The sequence below is a fragment of the Melospiza georgiana genome, chromosome 2 (genome assembly GCF_028018845.1).
Source record: "Melospiza georgiana isolate bMelGeo1 chromosome 2, bMelGeo1.pri, whole genome shotgun sequence".
In the NCBI taxonomy this organism is placed as follows: Eukaryota; Metazoa; Chordata; class Aves; order Passeriformes; family Passerellidae; genus Melospiza; species Melospiza georgiana.
The window spans coordinates 116,668,090-116,693,966 of record NC_080431.1 but is presented as its reverse complement, the minus strand read 5'-3'; the positions used below and the strand labels follow the sequence as shown (position 1 = coordinate 116,693,966).

General features: G+C 38.4%; 1 protein-coding gene and 1 long non-coding RNA gene across 5 annotated transcripts in view; one reads left to right on the top strand and one right to left on the bottom strand.

The window, feature by feature from the left end:
- DSCAM (DS cell adhesion molecule) overlaps positions 1–25,877 on the bottom strand; it is a 467,715-nt gene that overhangs the window by 193,750 nt on the left and 248,088 nt on the right. For all 3 annotated transcript variants that reach the window (XM_058045375.1, XM_058045376.1, XM_058045377.1), the window contains exon 4: positions 4,325–4,471. In XM_058045375.1, coding sequence (XP_057901358.1) covers positions 4,325–4,471 — 147 coding nt within the window. The remainder of the gene's footprint in view (positions 1–4,324; positions 4,472–25,877) is intronic.
- On the top strand, positions 1,787–23,619 carry LOC131096781 (uncharacterized). Of its 2 annotated transcripts, XR_009116007.1 has the most exons (5): positions 1,787–1,922; positions 18,044–18,663; positions 19,074–19,124; positions 19,929–20,141; positions 23,288–23,619. It is a non-coding gene; the product is annotated as an uncharacterized LOC131096781 (long non-coding RNA). The 2 variants fall into 2 exon arrangements; XR_009116006.1 differs by lacking the exon at positions 23,288–23,619 and having other exon boundaries at positions 19,929–20,817.

Sequence of the window (25,877 nt, the reverse complement as noted above, 5' to 3'; positions counted from 1 at the left end):
ATTCTTTTGTGGTGAATTCACTGAGAGTAAAATGAGTAAAACCCACAAGCAGGCAAGAAATTACAGCTTCTGGCTCTTAGGAAGGTTACATCTACAGGAAATCAATTTCTTCAGCTGGAAGTAATAATTAAATATTTAAATAATAAAAAAGCATAACTGTCTTTTAGAGGTATTGCCTGTGCATTCCTACTCAAGCAGCAAAGCAGATCCTGTATTCTCTATCCCAAGGTCATTTCCCTTTGTTCCTTCTCAACTTGAGCCTTGTCAGCAGCAGCACAGCCTGGAGTCCCAGCTGCAGGACAGCTAAACTGAGATTTGCCTGTATAATGGAGAAAATTCCACCTTGCTGTTATAGAGGAGGTTTTACAAATATATTCAAGATTTGTAAAACACAAGATATGGTTCCAGTGACGTGTTTTCTTTGACTTTGTGGAAGAAAATATATATTTTATTAAAATATAATATATATTAATATATACTATACATTTAAATGGACAGTAAAAGCAGTTCTTCAGGTTGTCCCTGGAACAGACTCCTATTTAAAACTCCTACAGTTCATATATTTCAGTTAAGGGGAAGAAAATAAAAAAAAACAACAAAAAAAAGCCAAACACCAAACAAAGCACAATTTGCAATCACCTGCAATGAGAAAAAAAATACCAAAGTAACATAAACCAATATGTGTTTAGTATCTTTTGAATTATTATTTTACTATCCTTTGACAACTGGCTGCAAATGACTTCCAGCAAGGAAAAACTGAGGCAAAAATGCTATTTTAAAATATTCTACTTTGGAACTTCTCTGAAGGACAGAAGAGGAAAATTTTTGAGCTTTAAAAATCATAAGGATTTTTCAGAGTGTGTAGGTTAAAAAGCAGTAATGATTTTGGGAGATGGGATTTATGGCAGGACAAAATTTTTGTTGGAAAAGGACACTATAATGAGTCTTAGAAGTAGATTCTGTTGCATGTTAATAGCTTTGGGTTTAATTTTATTTAGAATCATGTGATTTCAAGGATATGTTCTTATTCAAAATGAAATTTGGAACTTCAGTTTGTTCATTAATATAGGCATACTAATTATTCACTATTTTTGCTATTTTTTTATTTGCTATTATCTGCATGTTACCACTCTCACTGTTTCAAACCAAGAATGAAGCTTAACTAGTGTTAAATGTGGCCAGTAAACATGAGAAACATCCACTAAAAACTATTTCATCCCTAAACAAGTGAACAACAAATATGGATGGAAAAGGCAGGCAGAAATGTATGTCTCATGCAAGGAGACTTTTCAGAACTATGTTAATGGATTCTCTGATCCCAGTTCTTAAAGGAATCACTCTTTAAAAATACAAATTCAAGTAAAGGAAGAGGAAAAGCTGTTAGAGAAATATTAAGAGACAAACTGTGCCCCTGATTGCTGCACTTGCTCCGTAGATTAACAGGACTGGAAATCAGAGCTCACTCTAGCCCTGATCAAGAATAATTAACCCTGTTGAATTAAAAAAGTGAGTTACTGCACACAGGTAAAATTTTCTATTTCAATTTGGTCTGTGGAGGAGAATAGAAGAGGCAACTCTAGACAGAGAACATCCTTTAAGGTGTTTGTCCTAAATTTCAAACAAGACAGAGCTTTCCTTTCCCCCCTTTTGTTCAGAGAGATAACCAGAATTTTTCCTGTGGTAACCAAGATACAAGCCTGATTTTATTTATGTTCCCACTGGCTCAGCCTTAACATGATTCCACACGGAAGCAGACCATATTATGGAGCCAGCTGGAAGGGTGGAATCCTGCCTGCTCTCAAAAGACCACAGCAGGCAGATTACTGTGCAGGAGAACTTCTTCATCTGTTTGGGGAAAGCAGGGGCAAGAGTTCTACCCACAGGGGACACCTATCAAAGGGAGGAACTCCTGGAACTGACTGGTAAGTGATTCTAACCTGAACAATCCCACTATTTTATTTATTTTTTAATCATTATTACATTTGTACTGGCTTGTGTGTTCAGAGGCCTCCAAAATATTTCAGCAATGTCCATTTTGGAGGAGGGCAAGAAGCAGGTTAATAATGGAAAACCTTGTGCTCACCTCTGTCTCCTTTAGGGCTCTCAAACAGAGGTGTGGAGGGCTGAGACCTGACCATGGAGTTTTATTCTGACAGAAGAGGAGAGGAAAGGGTCAAAAGGGGGATGACCCCACTGACTGTCAGGCTGGCAAAGTCACCAAATCCCGACTGACCTTTATGGAAACTTAGCAACAGGGAAAAGGAGAAAAAGCAATGTGGGGCTTTCAGTGGGATGGTGGGGATGATTTATGTAGGGTAAAAATATGGGAGAAAGAGAAAGTCTGGGATACAGCCTCAGAGAGCTCAGTGGATGTAGGAAAAGCACTCTGGATTTGCTGACCTGCAAACAAAGGGACGAGCAGCAAATAAGGGGCAAGAAGGGGAGGTGGAGATGTGCTAATCCTACACAGAAATGTTTGAGAACAAATTCCAGACCCAGGCTTGGGATCAGCTCCTCCTTCCCCTCACCCACAACTGGCACTGCCTCTCACTGAGGAAAAAATGGGGAAAAATCTGTGTTGGAGCAGCAGTGAGAGAGCCCTGAGGGTGTGATGACTGTGAGGAACCCAGCTGTCCATCACACACACAAAGCAAGCAGGAATTCATTTAAAACCACAAGGAAAAGTTAAAATAGCCCATCCAGCTTCTCATTTTTCCACCTGGTGGACAAATTGCTCCCAAATTGCTGTCTCTCTGCAGCACCCCTGGGTGCACTGGCACAGTTCTGGTCATGTTTTCCTTCTAGCTGGAGATCCCTCCTGGAAGCAGGGGAACATACTATTTTCCCCAGGTGTAGTGGTTTTGATTCATCAATTTAAGATTTTTTTTGATAATTATTAGTGTACTTATTAGAATGTCTTTTTAATTTTTTTTTGTGATGTAGGATTAGGAGAAAGGTGAAGTAGGTTTAAAATTTTAAAAGGGTATAAAGAAAAAAAATATTATTAGTAATTAAAAGGAAGAGTAATAAGAATTGGAAAAAAACTTTTAGGACACTTCTTATAACTTGTTCTTTCTTAATGATAATGTAAAGAAATAAAATTTAAGATTTTAGTCAGTTTATTACTTTTAGAATAATCTTTTTATAGTTTACTGAGGGAGAGAAGTTTTTTTTTAAATTATTGTTATAGAGACTTTTTATAAGAAATTATTTTTTGTGGTTTTGAATTTTTATGAATAGCACTCACCTGGGGACATTTGTATTGTGAAATCTCTCTTATTTTTTATAAGCTTTTCTTAAAGTTGTATGTATGGGTTATGTTAACTTATAGGGTATTGTTTTAAAGATGAGTTGTTTAAAGGTATAGGTTTTCATTATTTATCTGTGAAATAATTTTGGGGGGTATAAGATCTTTATTATATTTTTCTCTTTCTTTTTTTCAACTTCTTATTGGACCATAGCTACTCTAATATTTACTTACTTCAGTATAGGTAGAAATGGGATGAATGAAAAGGAAGGCTGAAATACACCTTGGATAACATGAGAATTTGAGGTGAAAATATTTACAGCTGAGTGCAATGTCCTGAACTCCTGCTGGGGTCAACAGAGAGGAACAGGCGCCATGGGGCACCCCAGATCACCCCAAAGCAGGGCAGGTACATTACCCCCAAAAGTGTTCCTCTTCTTTGGTTAAACAGTTAAGGTGATTAAGTTCCCCTGTACAAATCTAGTTCTGGAGCAATTGTTACTTAGTTTTTTAAAGTTTCTTTAAACTTTCTGATGTTTACATTCTTATAACGAACTTTCTCACGCACTTTATATAAATAACTTATTGTTTTACATTCTTTTATAGAAAAAAAAAATTTATATACTGTTGGTTTGTCCAGTGTCATTGGAGAGGTGGCACTGTCACGCTCCAATCCGCTGTCACTTTTAGAAATCTATAAATGTTGGAGTCAGGAATTAAAAATTCTCTTTTTTACCTTAAAAAGAATGTGTGTCCGCATTATGTTATTTCGTGTCCTATAACAACAAGGGATAAATCCCATCCTCAGTCCCTGTATAAAGTACTCCAAACCTGCTAAAAATCACCATGCTGAATGCAGGTACACCCTAAGGGACTTCAGGAAATAACTACTAAGATGTGAAAAACATATTTTAAAAAAATTAAGGATTTTAAATGACTCATCTCATTTTACAACAGCTCCCCACTTCCATTTGACAGAAACCACACAAGAACATGCCTTGCCATCTGGGCACACTAGAGAGAGACACAGGCAGCATTTCATTTAATTTCATGTAGGAAGAAGCAGAAAGGGAGCACCTGATACAAAAAGTCTGGCGCTGTTGCTCTGTCGCGTTTCTCCCGTGTATCTGTGCCTGGTGATGCAGCGGTAGTTGTACAGTCCATCTTCGTTTTGTACATCTAAAATATACAAGGCTCCCGTGGATGTGATGAGAAATCTAGGTCCTGAAAGACACAAGAATTGGCAGGGTTTAAAATATCTGCAGGTTTGTTACTCTCACACTGAAGGATGGAGGGCACAGGGCCTGAAGATTTTTTTGTTGCTGGGATTGAAGCTGCCAATTCCAAGCTCACCAAGTACACACTGTAAATGCATAAAAGGTATCAATTCATGTGCATTTCATTTGTACTTCATGTGCATTTCATTTGTACTTCATGTGCAGAAACAGAGACATCTTTAAGAAAAATGTGAGGAGTGAAGCAAAGAAATGTGCCATGGTCTAGATGACTATTAACAAACATACAAAGAGCATCTGAAGTAAAATAAGGGATAAAATGCATAAAAGGCATCAATTAATGTGTATTTTGTTTGTACTTCATGTGCAGAAACAGAGAGATTTTTAAGAAAAATGTGAAGAATGAAGGACAGAAATGTGCCATGGTCTATCTGACTATTTACAAACAAAAAAGGAGCATCTGAAGTAAAATAAAGGGTAGAGAACCAATGCATTAACCCAGTTCAGTCCAGTGCTGTAGGATGATCTGATGCAATTCAGCAGCAAAGCTGAAGGGGTTAAAGAGGCAGGGAAGCTGCTAACCCTGCAATCCCTGCAAGTTAAACAGCTCCAGGGTGAGGAGCAGTCCCACCCCACCCTGCCCAGCAAAGCCACAATCTCCAAAACCAAGCAAGTCTGACATGTTCAAGGTCAGAGTTTCTACCTCTGTTCTCTCAAAATTAAAGTATTGCAAGTTAAATTTTCTTCATATGTGACTTTTTGAATTATTATCTCTAGAATATGTGGAAAATACCATGGTATAGATGGTATTTTTATGAGCAGTTTTTATCATTTGGCACCCACAGAACTGTCTCTGTTCTGTTTCATGCCCACTTTAAAAGCAAGGACACAAACTGTCCTAAATCCAACACAGTACATGTTTGCTCTAATGCACTTTCCATAATGCAATACATTGAAATAACTTGTTTAGAATGCATTGTAAACTTAAGCCTCACCTGGTTAATATGTCCACTTAAAAAATACCGTAGTCTAAACTGTGTGTGCTTTTCCAAAACTTTTACACTGAGGTAAATGTGAATATCTTTTCCTTTTCACGTCTGCTAAATTTCTCTGTAGCTGGTAGCTCTTATAATATATGTACCTGTACCTAGATATTATAAAATATATCAGGCTCCAGAATTAGGGGAGAAATACACAAGGCTGAAACCCATAATGAACTAATATCCAGTAATATGCACTAAGAAAGAATTCCTTTTCTTCAGAGCTCTGTTTGAACAATGACTTTTTAATAATTAAGTGTAGTCAGGATGCTTGCTCACAGATGCATCTGTGGGAAAGCAATCCAACAGAGAGAAGATAGAAAGGAAATGGTTTCATTACAGAGGGTGATATCCTTTAAACCATAATATAAAAGAAATTGAAAAAAATAACCATTTAATGTCACCGGTCTGACCCTCAAAGCAGAGAACATTGAATAAAACAAACCAGCCCATCTCTCCCATCCTTGGAAGTATCCAGAATTATTAAATAACAACACCAGGGTTAAATAAGTTGTGGGGTTGCTTAGTGTGGAGAAAAGGAGGCTCAGGGGTGATGTTATTTCTCTCTAAATCTCCCTGACAGAGGGGGAAGCCAGAAGGAGTCAGGCTCTGCTGCCAGGGAACAGGGACAGGAGCAGAGGGAGCGGCCTCAGGCTGGGCCAGGGCAGGCTCAGCTGGGACAGCAGCAGCAATTTGCCCATGGAAAGGGAGCTCAGGCCTTGGCAGGGGCTGCCCAGGGAGCTTTGCAGTGCCCATCCCTGCAGGTGTCCCCTGGAGGTGGCACTGAGTGCTCTGGGCTGGGCACAAGGTGCCCACGGGGCACAGCTGGCACTCCATGGGCTGGCAGGGCTTTGCCAGCCTCAGGGATCCTGGGATTCTGTGAAAATAAATCACCAAAATTGAGGCATAAAAGGTGTTGAGCTCTTTTGCTGATGAGGAAGAGCTGAGCAAGGGAAGGTGCAAAGGAGGAGGGAGAACTGGGTGGGAAGCACTCTCTCCTCAGCCATGAGCAACACTGTACTCCAGCCCAGGTAGATTTACAGATTTACAGGCTAGAGAGGCTCTTTCTTATACAGGAGCCATACTGACTTCATACGCCTCTGAAAACTTAAATTGCTTGCATAGAGAAGACTTAGGAACAAAGATATTGTGGAGTGCAGTAGTAAAATCACCTGAATGGGTAATATTTCAGTTTCACAGCCAGATGTCTGAAAGTGGCATTGAAAAGCTTATATGAAAAAAAGCAAAGCTGTCTTACATCTTACATTTTAATATTTTAGTTGTAAAGTTTGGAATGAAATTATACGTGTAGTAGCAATAAATTACCACATATACTACACCTAGTAGCAATAAATAAAACCAATAAGATACACTGTAAGTTCTTGATCTAATGTTCTGCCCTATGCTGGGGTTTTTTCCCTTTCCTTTCATATTCCTAATTACTCAGAACAATGTCTGAATGTATTCATTACTCAAAACAATTTTGGCTACCCTAACTTCTTATCAAATACTCAACATCTGTACCCTTTAACAAGGTTTGCCTTTACCCCTAAATTTAGGTTCAAAGGATATTTAGAATTTTGATTTGAAAACCACGAGATGTCAGACTTCGGTTCACAAGCAGCTTCTGCACTCCTGAAATATTCATAAACAAATCCACCTTTTCCAGGGAATATGCTATAAGAACTACAGGTAATTGAGGCATAGTTGTCTCCCTTATGCTCCGTGGGCAGCACAAAATGACAGATTCAGGAGATGGGAATCATGCTGAAAGGCTTGGCTTGGGGGATGCAGCAAAGACAGCCCTGCCTTGCTTTTGTTTGCAGCTGTGTGAGCATCCACCAGCTCTGCATCCAGGCAGGGCAGGGGTCCAGCCCTGTGCCCTCAGCAATGCCCCAGCCCTGCCTGCTCTGTGCACACACATCCCTGCAGCCCAGGCAAGGCTCACATCAGCGTTTTCCAGCTGGGATGTGAGCCTGGTGCCAACCTGTGCCAGGGTGGGTGGCAGTGGAGAGGCTGCAACCACACCACAGGCCCAGGAACAGATAAAAAGGTGTTAATGGGGTGGTTGGGATTGTTTTGGTCCCTCCAGTAAACCTGCACCTGCTGTGCATTTGTGTCAAGTGAGTGCAGCCTAAACAGCTTAGAGGCAGAAATGAGCCCCTCATGCATGTGAAGGCTTCCTGTAGCTTTCTCTTTCTGGGGTCATCTTCACCTTTGCTAACTAAATATAATTCCTTTTCTCTTCATAATTCCATTTCTCCATTATCCCATTGTCACAGACATCTTTTCTGAAAAATCCTTTTTTTAAGATTTTTCCTCTTGAGAAGCTGAGAGGCCTCAAGAACAAAAGGTAAACATTGATTATCTGCTGCTGTGGAATGCAGCAGGTAGATCATTGATTAGTCCATGTTAGTTGTTTTTAATTAATGGCCAATCACAGCCCAGCTGGCTCGGACAGAGAACCGAGCCACAAACCTTTGTAATCATTCCTTATTATTCTATTCTTAGCTAGCCTTCTGATGAAATCCTTTCTTCTATTCTTTCAGTATAGTTTTAATGTAATATATATCATAAAATAATAAATCAAGCCTTCTGAACCATGGAGTCAGATCCTCGTCTCTTTCCTCAACCAAAAATCCCTGTGAACACCATCTCATCCCATTTCACACCTTTGGACACTACTAGAAGGCACAAGTTAAGGATCACACAAATGGGGCCAAAGTTTAAAAATAAATAAATCCCTTCCTCTGTGCTCTTCCACAGCTGTCACCACTTTCAGATGCTCTGCACGGTTTTGAGAGATGGCCTACACAGGGCATTGTTAGTAATCAAATTTGTCTCTCTTCTCAGGATAAGCATGAAAAAAGCTGCCACATAAATTAAGTGAGAAGATCAAATTTAGAGCTTCCCTTTAAACCCTGTTCTGGAATCACAGCTGGGGTGTGGATTGTGGATGAGGATGTGGAGTGGCTGGGTGATGAATTTAAAGGATTTGTGGGCTGTTCTCAGATCTCATAGCACTGAGTGATACTTGCCGGTGAAGCCTTTCCTGCTCAGCCCTGGCAGTGAGTTTCCTCTGATGCAGTTACACTTTTGGCTCTGTGAGAGCAGACACACTTATTAAAAGCCCTCCACTTAATAAAAGAGGAATGTAAAAGCTTTGCAGAGCCAAGAAATTGCTCAGTGTTATCTTGCTGTATTTTCTGGAGAAGTTATGAACACACTCAAGCTATCTAACACTGCTTAGATCATCTTCCTGTTGGAAATTACTCAGGCAATTGTACAATAAAACCTTCACTTAAAGGATTATCTAGAGATTTTTCCCTCACCCTCTTCAAAGATAGCTAAAAGTAAATAGTTATTGCCACACATCAGATGTTATCCCACATTTCCCACCAACAGACATTGTGTATAATTGCAGGGCTAAAGATTTTCCTTTTCCTCTTTTCTTCTTAACATATTTTGCATACTTATGTAATGCTTTTAATAACCAGCCCCTCCTTCTCCTGCAGAAAATGCGAGACAGAAAAAGATGACAGAGAAATAAAAGGGGAAATGCATGTAATTTCTGTCATCTTCTAAACTGAGAGCATTTTCATTAAACCCGACAGGCTGTCAGCTGTGACAAAGCTGAAGTGTTGAGTGCTCTGCCTTCTGCACTTCAAAAAGTGTTTAGAAAAGCACCAGGATGGGACAGACAAGCTCCCACTGTCCTGTTGATCCAGGGCAGGGCTTTCTTCTCCAGGCAAATTTAATTTAATCACCCCTGCTTTGCTCTAATGAAGTCTAATTTTTTTGACTCACCTGCTTAATATGCCAAATAAAGATTTTTCTAAAGTGAAAAATCCTTTCAGATCAACTGAAGCTTTTTGTTTGTTTGGCTGCTAGCAGGCTTCAAGGAAGGAAGACAGAGAAGCCTCCTTCACAACAATTAAAAAAAAAATCACTGTCAAAATATAGCTGATAATTCCCATTTATTATTCCTCCTCAGCAGTATTTGTATTAATTCCTTGAATACTTGATTATAATAATTTCAGCATCTGATTTGCAGAGATGTTGAAATCTCTTTTGCCTTTCAATGCTTGATGCCTTTGAAAACGTGGTTCAATATCTGGAATGTGTGTCTCATTCAAAGACTTCAAAGGCTTCCAGGAACCCTCACTATCTCTTCCCTTGGTAGTGTGGCCAATCACAGTAATATATTACCATTTAAAATAGTATTTAAACTTGTTTAAAAATAGAATTTAAACCCAAGTCCAGGCTGGATGGGGCTCTGAGCAACCTGGCCTAGTGGAAAGTGTCCCTGCCCATGGCAGGGGGTTTGAATTTATGTGTCCTTTAAAGTCCCTTCCAATCCAAAGCATTCTATGATTTTATGAAGATTTAAATTCTTCACAGAGGAGCTCTCTGAGACACATGGATTCATACAGTTCATACAAGTCACTGGAAAACCAGGGAATGGAACCCATAACTCTTTCCCCAGCATCCAACATAATACATAACTTTGCCTCATGGTGAGACTGAAAATATATAGATCCAAGGACTAGCAAGACCATTAGAGTAATTTATTTTCACCTTCCATCCTTTTGCCATTAACCCTTGCCCAAGTCCATATCTGGAAGTTACACTATAGCTTTTTAAAAAGACATTAGTCATGATTGAAGATTTCTTGTAAGTGGAGAGCATGTGATAGCCCTGGCTAAATCCCTCCAATTATTCTTACCTTTAAAAATTAGTGTATTGTTTAGGCCCACCTGCCTTTGCCTCTGTTACTGGATCTTACTGTGCCTTCATTAAAGATTTCCTCCACAGCCAGAAATCTTCTGCCCATTTAAGTCCTTACAGAACACAAGGAAATTACCTCTTATACCATCTTTCTCCTTAATTAGTTATACAGATTGAACTTCCTAAATCATTTACTGTGAATTATTCATATCTTGAAATATTCCTGTAGTTTTTCACTCAACACCTTAACAACTTTTTGAAGTTTCTTTTCAAGCTTGCATCATGCACATAAATTCAGTTCTGAAATTTCTGGTTCTGGTCACAGTGAATGCAAAATTTCACCATTTTCTTCTGTACAATTTTTTTTCCCATGCACCCATCCAGTAATTGAGCCCATCATGGAAAACTTAGATCTCCTTTTCAAAGTCATGGATTTAGGGATTTTCCTCATTCTGTAGATGTGACCTCTCACCTGATTGTCCCAAAACTGGAATTATTGGTATGAAAACCTCAGTGATCAAATCAAACCTCTCAAACACAACCAAGCTGTGCCATCTTTTGCCATTACACCAATATTTTAACAGTTGGCCTATTTTGCCAACTGCTTTTCTTAACAAAATTTCATTCCCTGATAGAAACTCCAAATCCATGTCTTAATCTGAGATATTAACAAACCACTTGGTTTGGAGATAAAGAGAGGGATTCCAAAGAGATGGATCTCACTGTCCTAAAGAACAAACAAGGAAGAGGTGGAGGATAATGGGTCATACCGAGGCTTGACCAAGGGCCCCAAAACCCACAAATTTTTGAAACACACTCCTGATTTTATTACCTGCTGACCAGTGCCCTTAAAATCCTACTGACTTCCTTAAAGTTGAGCAGTGTTAGCAAATCATGTGCTCGTTTCTCTACGTGAGAAGAGGTCACATTAACAATTATGAAATTGCTCTTATGTAAGGTTTTAATGTTTTCCATTAGACTGCATAATATTAGAGATTAAAATAAAATTCTGTTTAGGTTTCCTATGTGAGATTGTTCTCATGTATAATTCATAAGAAAATGTGAACACTTTCCTGTCGAATTAGCGCATCGTATTCTTGTATGAAAATGAGAATATTTTAAAATCACAATGTTAATTATTCTCTTATCATGCCCTTTCCCCCCAGCATGCTGGTAGTCTTTAAACAGGGGCAATGTAACCCCCAAGATGATTTAAAAAACCATATTTGATTTTTCCTTTGTTGGAAACACATCTAACGGCGTTGTGTTATTGCAGCCTAAATTGGGTTGATCGAAATTAAGAGAACAGATGGCTGTTCTAATCCTGTGCCAAATGGTAATACAGAACAAAAAGACTCTTGCCAGTGGTACTTGTCACCTCCCCTGGATAGAATTGCTTCTGCTAAGCAAGTTTCCATTGTGACCTGTGCATGGAAGGGGAGAGAGCTCCCCACAGAGCCAAAGGGGACAGAAACCCATAACTCAGATTTATGGCATTGCTACAACATCCTCAAACAAAGCAGGCTGCTGCTCAGGGCATGGGAAGTGTGCTAGAACCTGCTTAAACTCTGCCCTGCAGTCACAGTCCTGGGAAGGCTTTTGATACCCAGCTCAAAGATTAGATGAGGAAAGGAGGTGTGGAGGGAAAGGTCAGGATTTCACTTCTCCAATATCACCCACTCAGTGTACTCAGCCTCCATGGGATACCTTGAGAGGCCATCCTGACTCATTTCCTGGCAGAAAAATCAGTGGCAAAGCTTCTGAAGGGCCACCATAGTATGATGCTGCTCATGAGGAATTAAGGTGTTTGATATTCCCATTTTTTTCCTGACACAAAGAAAGAAAAAGTCATAAATCCATGGGAAGTGTTTTCCAAGGTGAGGGAGACTGCTGTGATATTTAATCTATAATTCCAGGTTCCTCAAAGCTCACAGAAATGTGTTTTATCATAAAGCCAAACTTGCAGGTCTGAAGTTTTCTTCAGTTCCAAAGCAGTTGGTTTTGCCTTTCCCTTCTGTTTTGTTTTTTTGTTATAGGCCTTTTTCCACCCCCCAGAATTAAATTTGAGAATTTAAAAAACAAGCCAGCAGACTTGCATTAGATGCTTTCTATTTTATTTAGACACATAATCTGTTTAGAGTTCAATAAAGAATAACTGAGGTTATCTCTGTGCAAAGGTCCCTGCATGGAGCTGAGGACATTCATAAATATTTCCAGTCCTATGACCTGGTGTGGTTCCAGCTCTAACAGAGATGGATTCGCAGCAGCTTGGCAAAATCTGTGCAGAACTGACAGCTCAAAGCTAAGACATTATTTCTAATATCATAATTATTTACCCTCCCTCAACCTCCTCTACCTCAGTTAGGGACAAAAGCACCTGCTTTGGTGGCAGGTCAGGGTGAATCAGTGTTTATTGTAAATAAATCTGTTCCTTTTCAGTCCCTCTGCCTCTCAGTCAGTGGAATTCAGAGCTGCTCAAAGTGAGGGAGGCCCAGCACAGCCACCATCTCTGTGGCTCTAAAATGCCACCAAAGTCATGGAAAATGTTTCTACTTTATTTTCCTCTTGATTCTTCAAAGATTAGAGAGGAAAAGAGTAAAAAAAAAATTGCTGTAATTTTGGCATCCCTATCTGTAAGGAATATCATGGATCAGCAATGTCCTTCTGCATATTTTCAATCAAAATAGATCCAGGCAAATTTAGATGCCGTGGTGTTTTTCCACTCCAAAATGTCTCTCTGTTTCATAAATGGGGATTTTGCTATAGTTATCCAGATTTTTCTTGATGTTTTACATGAATTATTACTACCTGAGAAAATAAACCTGCTGTTTCTTGCCTATAGAATCATAGGGTGAATACAATAGAAAGGAAAGGAAAGGAAAGGAAAGGAAAGGAAAGGAAAGGAAAGGAAAGGAAAGGAAAGGAAAGGAAAGGAAAGGAAAGGAAAGGAAAGGAAAGGAAAGGAAAGGAAAGGAAAGGAAAGGAAAGGAAAGGAAAGGAAAGGAAAAGGAAAGGAAAGGAAAAGGAAAGGAAAGGAAAGGAAAGGAAAGGAAAGGAAAGGAAAGGAAAGGAAAGGAAAAGGAAAGGAAAGGAAGTGGCGGAAGGAAAGAAGAAGAAGAAGAAAGAAAGAAAGAAAAGAAAGAAGAAAGAAAGAAAGAAAGAAAGAAAAGAAAGAAAGAAAGAAAGAAAGAAAGAAAGAAAGAAAAGAAAGAAAGAAAGAAAAGAAAGAAGAAAGAAAAGAAAGAAAGAAAGAAAGAAAGAAAGAAAGAAGAAAGAAGAAAGAAAGGAAAGAAGGAAAGAAAGGAAAGAAGGAAAGGAAGAGAAAGAAAGAAAGAAAGAAAGAAAGAAAGAAAGAAAGAAAGAAAGAAAGAAAGAAAGAAAGAAAGAAAGAAAAGAAAGAAAGAAGAAAGGGAAAGAAAAGAAAGAAGAAAGAAAGAAAAGAAAGAGAAGAAAGGGAAGGGAAGGGAAGGGAAGGGAAGGGAAGGAAGGGAAGGGAAGGGAAGGGAAGGAAGGGAAGGGAAGGGAAGGGAAGGGAAGGGAAGGGAAGGGAAGGGAAGGGAAGGGAAGGAAGGGAAGGGAATTTCAAGGAAAAGGGAAAGGAAAGGAAAAGGGAAAGGAAAGGGGAAGAGGGGACTGAACAAAATAAAGTTGCAGTTTGGAATTTGTACAATTGAGCTGAGATTATCTGCTGAGTCAAGTTGCAGCTTTAAAATAGGGACAAGAGTTGTGGTTCCCTGTTGGTTTACTCATTGAGACAAGGATGAAGCCTGAACCCAGTGTTCCCAAATCAGGTAGGTCCTGAATTCTGGAGCAGCTGCATTCCTGGTTTTTAGCTGCTCTAAATCCAACAGTATCCTGAGCTTATTTGTGCTTCTGTAATCTCAGTATAAGTGAAAGAAATTATTCTCTTTTATGTGCAGTGCTATGATTTTCTGAATTAGTTTGGCCCTTTGGAAAAAGGAGACTGTAAATTACCCAAATCAAAACATATTTTGTTGCCCTGTCTGTGTTTCTGAGACTGCAAAAATGTATTTCATGCCAACTGTCCACACCAATTCTACTTATGTTACATAAACAATCTTCAAGTTTTATAAAGGAGGAATAAATCTGTTTGTTTGTTTTGATTTTGTGTTGTTTTCGTTTTTTTTTTTTTTTCAAATAAGGCATAAATAGATGCAGGAGCTGTGCTTTTGTGTACACAGACTGGGTTTTGTTAATGGCTATTCTTTTATGATTTAATAGTATAGATTTAATAGTATAGACCTGACTGATCACACAATGTTTTTATTTAATTGTTCCCCCTCTTAATCTTTGATGAATTTATTAGGCATGAGCAGCTACAGCTGTTGTTAACTGTCATCCTCCAGGATATTGAATAAAACTGCCATAAATCTTTAATGCCTGAGTTTTAGATTATTTTGAGTGCTTGCATACATTGCTGTAGAAGCTGCTTTCCTCATTTCAGCTGGCAAGCAAGCAGATAATTTTAAATCACCAGCTAGTTTTAGGGGCTCTGATTAAAGAGGATTCAACTTTGCCCATGATATATGGAGCTGTCTGGAGGATTAAAATCTTTTTCCTCAGGCTTTTACTGGTGCATCTCACATAAATAAATAGCCTGGAGCTGACCAGTGGCTTAGCACAAATAAACTTATTCTCTGCTCTTTATATCATCAAGGACCATAACACATCTCCCCTCCTATCTGCATGTAAATTTAAACAGAAACTCATTAATTAAAGAGAAAACCTCCCTCTACTCTGGCCTGAACAGCAGCTGCTTTATGTCACCACCATCAAATGTGCACCTTAATAGTTCTGGAGCTTTGAAGTGATTGTGTTTCCAGAATATAAACTGTTATGGACAATATGATCAGAATAAGGCACAGCCCTGCAGACACAGAATTCCAACAGCAGCAGAATTATTTTTACTGAGTGCAGACAGCCAATATTATCCCACAGTAATTACAGCAGCTGCAGCTCGCTGGCCCCACATGTTTAACCACATTTATTCTGCAGGTAGCTGTGAAGGTAATGGAGCATCTCAACCTGAAGGAACAGTTTTATGAGAAATTTATCATAGCACCCACTCCCTTCCATGAAAAGATCTATTCAAAGCTTCCCAAGACACCTGAGCAGTCAGAATTCTTATTTAAAGTCTGTGCTGTAGCAGACAAAGCCTCACATGGTACGTTCTAGTGTAGCATTTTTATTTTGAGAGTGCAAAATGAGAGAAAGTGGAACAGGTTAATTTGGCTATGGTAATGACATGGGAAGGAATTAATATCTTCCTCACTCAATTTGAAAAAGTAAACCTATGTTTGGTTAAAAAATATTCAGAATATTCACTGTGGGAGGAAGCAACTCCACTAGGAATTAGAGATAAAATAAATAATTTCTCCTGGAGACTCTTGGCCAATCTACTGGGAAAAGAATTCAATGTTCAGTAAATAATTTTTAAAATGAAGGAAAAAAGCTGCTAATTATGTACATTGCTATCTTTTTGAACAGCGTTAAGTCTATAGTGTTGCTTTTCAACAGCTCCATAAAAACTAAATATTTTTTACACTTTCTCCTCACTATAACAATTTTTCCTCTACTTTTCTCTCTCGTATAAACTAATTTTGATTTTCAACACAACCAGCTATGCTAGAAGATGGAACCCTGCTTTTGTCTCTTCTTTACCCATCACACAGGCACAGAGCTACATGTTGTGCATTTTGTGTATTTAACTATTCAGCTCTTATTACCACTCACACACCTACAATTTTTTTTTAATGTCTCCTGATGAGCTATTCCCATATTTTGAGACTCAGGACACGTTTCCCTGATTATGGAAACATACAGAAACCATTTGTACTCAGTGTTGCTTCAGAAGAACTGATGAAGCAGTGTTTTAAACAGAAAAAAATAACAATAGTAAGAGCAAAAGTACGTAAAGACTTTTCTATACTTTAAAATAAAAAAAAACTCCTGTCATCCCTTATCCAATGAAATTATTCCATAAAGGAATATTAGAAAAACAGCATTTAAGTATTATATAAGTCACATGTATTACCAACATTGCTGGAGGAAAAAACCAACCCACACTGAATTAAAATGGAAATAACTGCAACCAGTTCCTGGGAATCTGTTTGCAGACTGAACCCCATCAGCATATGGGGATTTAGCAGACCTCATTTTTTATGGGTTACAAAGTTTTATAATTCTTGCAACTTCTCTAAATAAACAGAAACACTTTGAACAAGAGTCATATTATAGCAGTGTGAATAGATGTGGTTTTCACACTATTTATTTTCTGTTTGCTGACATCTTTGTCAAACTAACTTTATAACAATGAAAAGGGTTCAGTAAATATAACTTTTCAGCAAGGAGTAAATTCACAGTGTGATTTGTGCTGAGCATCAACTCATGATTATGGGATATTTCAATCCAGCTTCATTTCAAAGATCTATGTGAGGTAAAACTGGGAAGGATGTGTAATTCCCTGCCATCTCATAAAGATTACTGTGATTCTGTACTATTACTTTCCTTAGACTGGAAGCACAAAGAAAATATCATTATAAGCACAACAAGCATCAGTCCTTTCAAATAAATGTATTTTAAGGTTTTTTATTTCCTTCTCTGAGCTGCTCAGAGAATCATGGCTTGGAAGCCTGTCCAAATATCAGGATGATTATGCAAATATCCCCAAATACACTCCTAAGATAATTTTTATCATTTTCTATTTGATTGGGAAATTGAGGCACAATGAAGCAAATTGATTTGTCTAACTTTATCCTACGAGTTTGTGGCAGATTTGGGAATCCCAGTTCTGAGTTTTGAGCACCCAAACATCTTTTCTTACCCCTTATTTCACATCCTGTGCCGGAAAACCTGCCAGACTGGATCCAATACTTTATGGAGGTGCACAACAAGGGCACAGTTTGACTGTGTACATCTCTCTGAATGAGTTAAATATGATTATTGTTATTCTCTTTCCACTGTCAGAGAATTCACCAGTGGGCTGGACATGTTTTCTTTGCACCAGTGCTGATTTTCTATGAAAACCTCAGAATAAATTAGTTTTAAAATACAGCCTTTGGCCATATTAATCTTTCAGGCAAGCTGTGTTGAACATTTTTTCACTTTTCCTGAGCTTTCCCTGTACTTACAGATGCAATTAGCTCTACAAATGATTTAAAGCATGTATTTTTTACACTTAGATTTGTTCTAAAGTTTTAAATGGTTGCATTTCAGCATTTGTTAGGCTGCTAGAGTCTATAATGTGTTCTGTTCTGTCTCTTAAATGATGAATGTTAAGGAAACAGAGGTGTTTTATGGCAAAAAAACCTACTGCAAAATCACATTCTACATATGGGACTTTAGGCTGAAAGTCACACAAAGCATTTTTTCAACTTCTAAATTTTTTTTTTCAGGAAGAATAGGTAATAAAAAAAACAAAATAAATATGGCCAAGCAGACACAGACCTGCACTGCCTGGACCCTGAGAACTTCCCTCAGCAGTCAAACGCTCTTTCTTTTGCTTTTCTTTTCCTTCCTTCCTTCCTTCCTTCCTTCCTTCCTTCCTTCCTTCCTTCCTTCCTTCCTTCCTTCCTTCCTTCCTTCCTTCCTTCCTTCCTTCCTTCCTTCCTTCCTTCCTTCCTTCCTTCCTTCCTTCCTTCCTTCCTTCCTTCCGCCACGTCCGCCACTTCCTTCCGCCACTTCCTTCCGCCACTTCCTTCCTTCCTTTTCCTCTCTTTCTCTTTTTCTTTCTCTTTTCTCCCTTTCTCTCTTTTCTCCCTTTCTCCCCACAGGTCACTAAAGAACCTGTGGAGTCACAGAGTGGCCTTGCCAGAACCACATGACATTAGCACAGATGGCCTTGACCACGTTAATGACATTTCCATGGCAAGATCCATATCATTGACATTTCTTGCAATCCCAGAATCTGCAAGCAGCATGAAGTTCTCTAAACAGGACTGACCTGACAGAAAAGCCCCCATGTGTCCAGCACAGTGCAGCCACCCCAGACATTCAGAGCAGCATTCCCAGCATGAATCAGACACATCCACATCCTCTGGCACTGCTGGAGATGGAGAACATCATCCAAAACTGTGCATGGAATCACCACCAGGATCATCCCAAGCTCTGTGAGGTCCAGGGAGGGGATTCTCCTCTTTGCTCTCATGAGATCCCACCCAGAGTGCTGTGCCCACTTTGGATGTCCCAAGATCAGAAGGATCTGGAACTGCTGGAGCAAGTCCAGAGGAGGCCATGAGGTTGATAAGGGGACTGGGACACCTTCCTTATGGAGAGAAGATGGGAGAGGTGGGGCTGTTCGGCCTGGAGAAGAGAAGGTTGTGTGGAGAAGCTTCCAGTGTCTGAAGGGGCTACAAGAAACCTGGAGAGGAGCAATTCATCAGGAACTGGAGTGGTGGGATAAGGGGGAATGGGCTCAAAGTGAAAGAGGGGAAATTTAGGTTTGATATAAGGAAGAAATTGTTCCCTGTGAGGGTGGTGAGGCCCTGGCACAGGGTGCCCAGAGCAGCTGTGGTTGTCCCATCCCTAGAAGTGCCCAAGGCCAGGCTGGACAGGGCTTGGAGCAGCCTGGGACAGTGGAAGGTGTCCCTGCCATGGCAGGGGTGCATTGAGATGATCTTTCAGATCCCTTCCAACCCAAACCATTCCATGATTACCACAAGGATGCAAAATACACTTTAAAGGAGAGGATCACTGTGAAACCTGTGGAGCAAACACGTGTCTCTTGTTTAAGGAGGGGACCATGTGTTCAAAGGGATTTTAAATTATGTACAGCAGTCATTTCTCCTTATTTATGCTTTGCAGCTCCCTAAAAAGAGATGTGACTCTCTGCAAGTGATGCTTCCAATGCATAAGGTCTGTAAGTACTCCTTTTTTGCACAAATTAATCTAAAGTAAGGATATTCACCCAATTTGCTTTGATGTACTTCGTTCTCCTGAGAAAACACAGCACAGTTTTGACATTTTACATGAGCGTCCAAAAAATGCTGGTGTCACTTAGATAAGAACATTTAAAAATAATTATCCCTATTTTTCAAAACTAGGCAGTGGAAAAGTAGTGAAGAAAAAACTCTGAACTAAAACTACTTTTCTTCTCTTTTCCTGATACTCAGCTTTAATCTTTGTATACTCTTGTATGCAGCCAATGGCTTAGGGATGTGAACAGCCATAAATGAATCTTAAAAAAAGAGAAAATTAACGTGGCAAAATCTGACAGCTGTATGGCATTTATTCTAAGCAAATTCTGCATTGGTTCAATCTCTCGAGCAACTGTTATTTGGGTCAACATTATTGCTTTCATAGCTCACAGTCTTTATCTCCTGGGAGAAAGCCAGTTTTTTTCTTCACTCCAATCCTCTTAGGCAGAGCCCCAAGGGTCTGTATCAGTGACCTGAGGATTTGCATTCTACACCATGTCCGTGGTTGGGACACACTATCTCCCTCCCTGGAGCATTTTCATTAAAAATGAAAGTGTGGAACAACAGCCCCTGTAAATTGAGCTTCCTGGATTTTTTTAAAATTCTTTGTGGAGCAAAGGGAACATCCTACAAAGCAGAGCAAAGACCAGGGAAGATGGGGGGAAATAAATAAATAAATAAGCGATATCCCAAAGATCCAAAAGTCAATATTCCGTGTTTCATTTCTTTTTCTTTCTGACAGGAGCTCTGGCCCCGGAGCCTGGTCAGGGGCAGCTCAATAATAACGATCTAAGGCTGGTCTTCAGTAGAGACTCAACAGCTGACAGCTCTTCTGTTCAAACTGACAAGGGCACAAAGGAAGGCTTGAATAATTAATTGTGAGTGCTTGGATGTGGTTTGATTGTGTGACCAACCTGTTACATCGACTTGCTTTCACCTAATCTTTCAAAATGAGGTATTAAAACTGAAACTCTGCTATTCTTCCTTATTTGCTGGTTGTCTCTTCCTCAGCCTGCAGGATGAGCCCTCCATGGGATGGAAGGTGGGGAAGGAGAGCCCTGATCACACGTGAGTGAATAGGACTCTGTGCAAAAACCCAGCCTAGCCTCTATGAAAAGTACTTTTAAATTCTATTACATGGATGTAGCCATCAATAAAATAAGTAAAAGAAAAAAGGATGGAAAAAAATGTGGGACATTAGCAAAGGTAACAGCTATTCACTTATTAACTTCTTCCTACCACAAAAAAAAAACCCCAAATGCACAAAAAACCCCCCCAAAACTCCAAAGCCCTAAAAGACCAAAAAAACCTCCCAGCAAATGATAAAAATTATCTTAGGAATGTATTTGGGCATATTTGCATAATAAACGAAAATAAATGAAATCCAAAAAGACCCAAACCAAACCAAAAAAAGTCCTAAAAGACCCAAAAACCAACCCCTGGAAAAAATAAAACAAAAACAAAACCAAACCAACCCTAAAAAAAAAAATCAAAACTCCAACATCTTTCTCACTTCATTTCTGAGATATTTTTCAGCTAACTTTTCATACACCAATTTCCCACTTGAATAGAAACTGCAGACACCTGAACATTCAGAGCCAAGTCATATGATAAACACCATCTCAAACATAATCTGCATTCATTATTAAATGAATAGATATTATTAATTATAAAATAATCATGAAATATTTTTAAAAATAATTATAAAATAGTTAAAAATATAAAATCATTTTTAATAGGGACATAATATGTTAGCATGCACAACTTCAGCATTGTCTTTAACTCAGATGCTGCTTTCTCAGCAGGCACAATAAATCTTTGCTGAACTCATTCACCACAAGTGGGTGACAGAAAAAGTGGGTGTCCAATAATTTCTGGTTGCTAAAGTTCTTTGAATAAGAGGAGGAAAGGCCACCATGTCAAGCTGCCCAAGGTCTGCAAATGTGTAGTTAAATGCTGGTTTTGGGTTTTGAAGGAGTATTTGCTGCAGTGAACTGTGCTTACAATGGTAAACTGCACCTTGGGAAACTGAAAATCTCTCTGTGATTAATAAAAAGTATTTTCTGTGAGAGCCAAGCTCCTCTCTCCCCTTATTCCGACAAAATTCTCCTGGGGTTTTACTCTGTATGGAAAAGACTGACTGAGCAAGGGGTGAATATTTCAAAGTTTGTTTGATAACTCATTTTCTGAGCAACAGCCAGCACTTAAATGAAAGAATCTGATTGTTCAGGGAGTCCTGATCATTGCACTGTGTTCTAATCCCAGCTCATGGTCTACAGAACTGGGAGAGACTCCAGTGCTTAATTATAAGAAGAAACCTGTCTCTATAAAATACGACTTATGTTTAAGGTCAACACTGGCTCTTAAAAGAAATTAAGTTTTGAAGAAGAAATCAAGATACCTGGAAATAAAATATTAATAAGATGCTAAAATTTTAAGTTACCTTATTTTTTCCTTTCAAACAACCAATACTCTGTGGAGAGGCATCACCTGTTTCTACCAGATTGTACCCTGTGGCACATATTAGGATTGCTGAAAAAAGTATTTTCCAACACTTTTAGGAGAAATATTTCCTTTGACTATAACCTCTGTTAAATATTTATACATTAATCTTAATTTTTATGTAGGAAAATATCCTATATATGCATGTGTGCACATGCATGTCCCCATCATGTGGGTGATAAATAATAGAAGGTCCCTCTTTATGATAAATTATGGATGAGATTTATAATATATGAATTAAAGTTAACTGCAGGAAAAATCATTCACATACAAGAAGCTGGGGGAAGAACTAAACCCTGCAAGAGAGAGGTGGCAAAAAATTCATGTTTTACTTCAGAAAAGCAGATCTGAGGATTCCATAATGGTGCAGCTTTCTCTGCTATGTTTGGGGAAACATTGTCCACCAAAGAAACAAATAAATGAAATAAATAAATATGGAAAATTTAAATGTCACTTGACTGAAATTGTATTGACAATTTGGAAGGTACAAGGAAGAGCTGCAGAAACTACTCAAGAGATGAAAGCCCAGTTTTAAAATGGTGGGATAAGGAAACAAAGACAGCTGTTATGAAATAACAGTTCAGTTATGAAAAAGGAGCAGATAAATAACAACTGTCTGAAAGATGAAGGAAAAGACCTTTACATTATTAGGTCAGTTCATATCTTCATATCTTATCAGAAAGTGAAAACAGAATCGATTGAGCATAGGCAGAAGATGGAAAATTCAAGCATCAGGGTATTCACAAAAAGGATCACAGTTCATGGAGAAATTACAAAGTGGATACAGGAACTCTCTGGTAAATTCCAAACAAAAATAGGGAAGGACAAAAACATCTAAAAGGGGGAAAACAAACAAACAAACAAAAACAAAAAAAAACCCCAACCAAAACCAACCCAGGACATTTGTCTTTCTTATGGGAATTTCCACACTTTGACTGAACAAGAATTGTGTCAACAGGTGCTGTCAGCCCAATCCAGCATCACATGAGCAAACCTCAAAAAAAAATTGAGATTTAGAGGAATCAGGAAAATAAATGTATATTAATTTTAGATCTAGATCAGTCTTTCCCCTAATTTCTAAAATTCCTGGTTTCAGTCTGGATTAGGACCTAATCTATGTTGGAAAATTAGCAGAGGTACTTATGATTTCCTACAATTTTATTCTTTCAGAATTACAAAAGCATAAATTCTCTTCTTTTTTTTTTTTTTTTAACTTAACTCATTTTCATGTTAATATAAATCTGTATTTTGCTCATTTTTTCTCACTGGTCCACTTCACTTTTTTTTTTTTTGTGAAGTGGCTACAGATGTCTTTTCAAGAACATGTTCCAAACCACAATAAAATTTAAAAAAAAAGTACTTTGTGCTTAGTTCCCTTTCTCTAAAGCATCCTTGATGTTTTCTGTGAATATTAATTCCTAGCATTGGAATATGGAAAATTTTAATTTTGAAGTGATGAAGTCATTCCTTTATTTTTGGTTCTTGTTCTGCTGTCATAAATCTGAGAAGAAAAACATTCTGTAATGCTGTTTCTAGCTCAGAGGTTAAAATTAGTCTGAAATTCAGCTTACTAATTATCTCCCGTATCTGACTGCACAGCAATCATTTTATAAAAGTGAGACAGAATTCCACCACTTGGAAGGGATGGAGAAAGAGAGGACTGTGGATGTTTTGATGGATGGTGGGACATCTCTGAGCTACCAGTGAGACACAGCCATGAAAGAACCAAATAGGATTCTAAGATAAAACATGAAGCAATAGCACCACTGAATAAGATAAGAGCTCATCTAGGATATCATCTGTAATCCAAGCTGGTTTTGTTCACACAGGACATCTCCAATAAGAACTAAAAATCAGGCATATAAGTGCTTACAGATTATAAAAACCCTCTATTTTTTAGAGAGACTTTTAAAAATTGATATTTTTCTTCTCCCAAAATAAATGTAGCAATAAATGTGTCAATAAAAATATTACATTGAACAACAAAATGTGTATGTTTGGGTGTATATGCCAGGGAGGGAGTGGAGAATTGTTCAATTTAAAGAGCATTACTGGAATGAGATTTAATGGCTTTGAGTTATCCATTAATAAAACTTAGTCTAGACAATTGGAGGGGATTAGAAGATTGGAAGATGGGGAATGTCCCAAACAGAGCATGGGGAAATCTGCCTGTCCCAAGATGGAGCCTGGGATGGAATTTGTCATGACTGTGTAACACAGTCGAGGAATTTGGGATGCTTTGGACATTAAATTCAAGCAAAAAAAAATTTATATATATATTTCTTAAGATTTCTTGGAATTTATCATATTTTGTTGACACTATGATTAAGATCCAATGATTAATTGTAGAGTTCAGGAAATTTTTCTCCACCAGGCTCTTCTTTGATGTATCTATTTTCTTGTGAGCCTCCCCTTGCTGCTAGGCAGAAAGCAGCAACATCCTAAAGTGCAAAGGCTTAGAAAAACCTAAAGTGCTTAATTGGCATCTGTTGTTTGTATGCTCAGGATTATGGACCCTCTCCTGATTTGGGAATAATAAAGAATTATGGTACCAACCAGACTGGCAAGGTCTAGGGGCTCTTTTACTTTTCTCTGTGCCACTTGGGAGTTTATTTATGAGAGCTGTCCTGCCATGGAATTTAAAGGATATAATTTTATTTATCCCTCGCCTTCATTGTGCCATTTTGTTCTGAGCAGCTTGTTTTGGTTGTGGTTTCTTGGGTGTTGGTTTGGTTTATTTCTTTTCTGAATTTAGATTCTGAACAGCACAAGTTTCAAGATTAGTTGAGGAAAAGCTTAGGGGGGGCTTTTAGTTTTGTGGGTTTTTTTGGAGACTAAGAATAGATGTTCTGTGAACGCTTCTGAGTATATATTTATGTTCATGGAACTGAACTTGATGACCCAGGTCACTCTTTTCCTAAATTCTAATGGAAGCTGCAGTTATTTTTTGCTCTTATGCCCCCATTTCAACTGAGTTTCTGAAAGTTTCACAGCTGGGAGTGAAGCAAAAGATCAATTTTCTTTTTTCTTGTGAGATTTTTCTCTTTATTTTTTTCTCCCCAGTTCTGTGGAAGGAATCACAAGGACAAAACCTTTTGGGAACTTGGTTGAGGAAGCTCACTTCCTTCCAGAAAAATGGAATGTCTAATTTGGCAGAGTTCTTGCATTTATTTGCAGTAGGTTAACAGTGATGCACTCTGAAGATAGAAAATTAAACTATTTGGTACTTCTTGAAAATAAGATTTTCACATGAAGATTGTACTGTGAAATCTATTTACAAGGAGAATTATAAGAACCTCTGTTCATGCCTTACATCATGCTTTGCTAAATTCAGGAGTTGTCAACCCACAAAAGAAAAAAGGCCTGTACACAGTGAAAACCACTGGGTTTTTTTCCTAATTTACACCTTAAATAGTGTGGTTATTTTTTGTCACAATGTCACTGAAAAAAACAGCCGCCACAACATTTCTGCTGGCCACTGTTCTTAGTACAAGTGTCCCGATTTTGGTTAGTAATGACTGATACCACTGCATAGCTGGAAATGCAGGAGAAGAGGAAGCAGAACTGAACGAATCTCATCACCAAAATATCAGTGTGAACCTCAGCAAAAATACAAATGCAACAAAACAGAGGTTTGTTATTCAAGTTTGCTTGGAGCTGCAGAGACATAAAGCTTTTGTAAAATTTTATCATATTTATCCAGACAAACCAGTAACAAGAGCATGGGTTATTCTGAAGTTTCATAATGGATTCCTGGACAATATTGGTTGGTTTTGTCTCACACCTATAAAAATACTCACAATCATTTCCCTGAAATCTACAGTGGAGCCAGGGAATCTACAGGAGGTCCTTCACTCCTTCACTCAGAATCATCACAACAAAGTTTCAAAATATGCAAAATGGATGATCATAAAAAAGATTTAAATGCTATAAGGCTCTGGACAGAATTAATGTGATGTCCCAACAGTGCATCCTCTAAATAAATTTGGGACAATAATGACTCAGAGAACTCAGTCATGTCCTGCTGATTTTAAAGACAAAATGGGCACAACTGCTCACAGGTGGGTGAAAACCAGATCTCACTCAAAGACAATGCTCCAGTTTGCTGATCACTGAGAAAATCCTGAATATTAGAAATGAAAATGTTATTACCTGCTGTATATAACCCCAAAGCTCATTTGTACTGGGA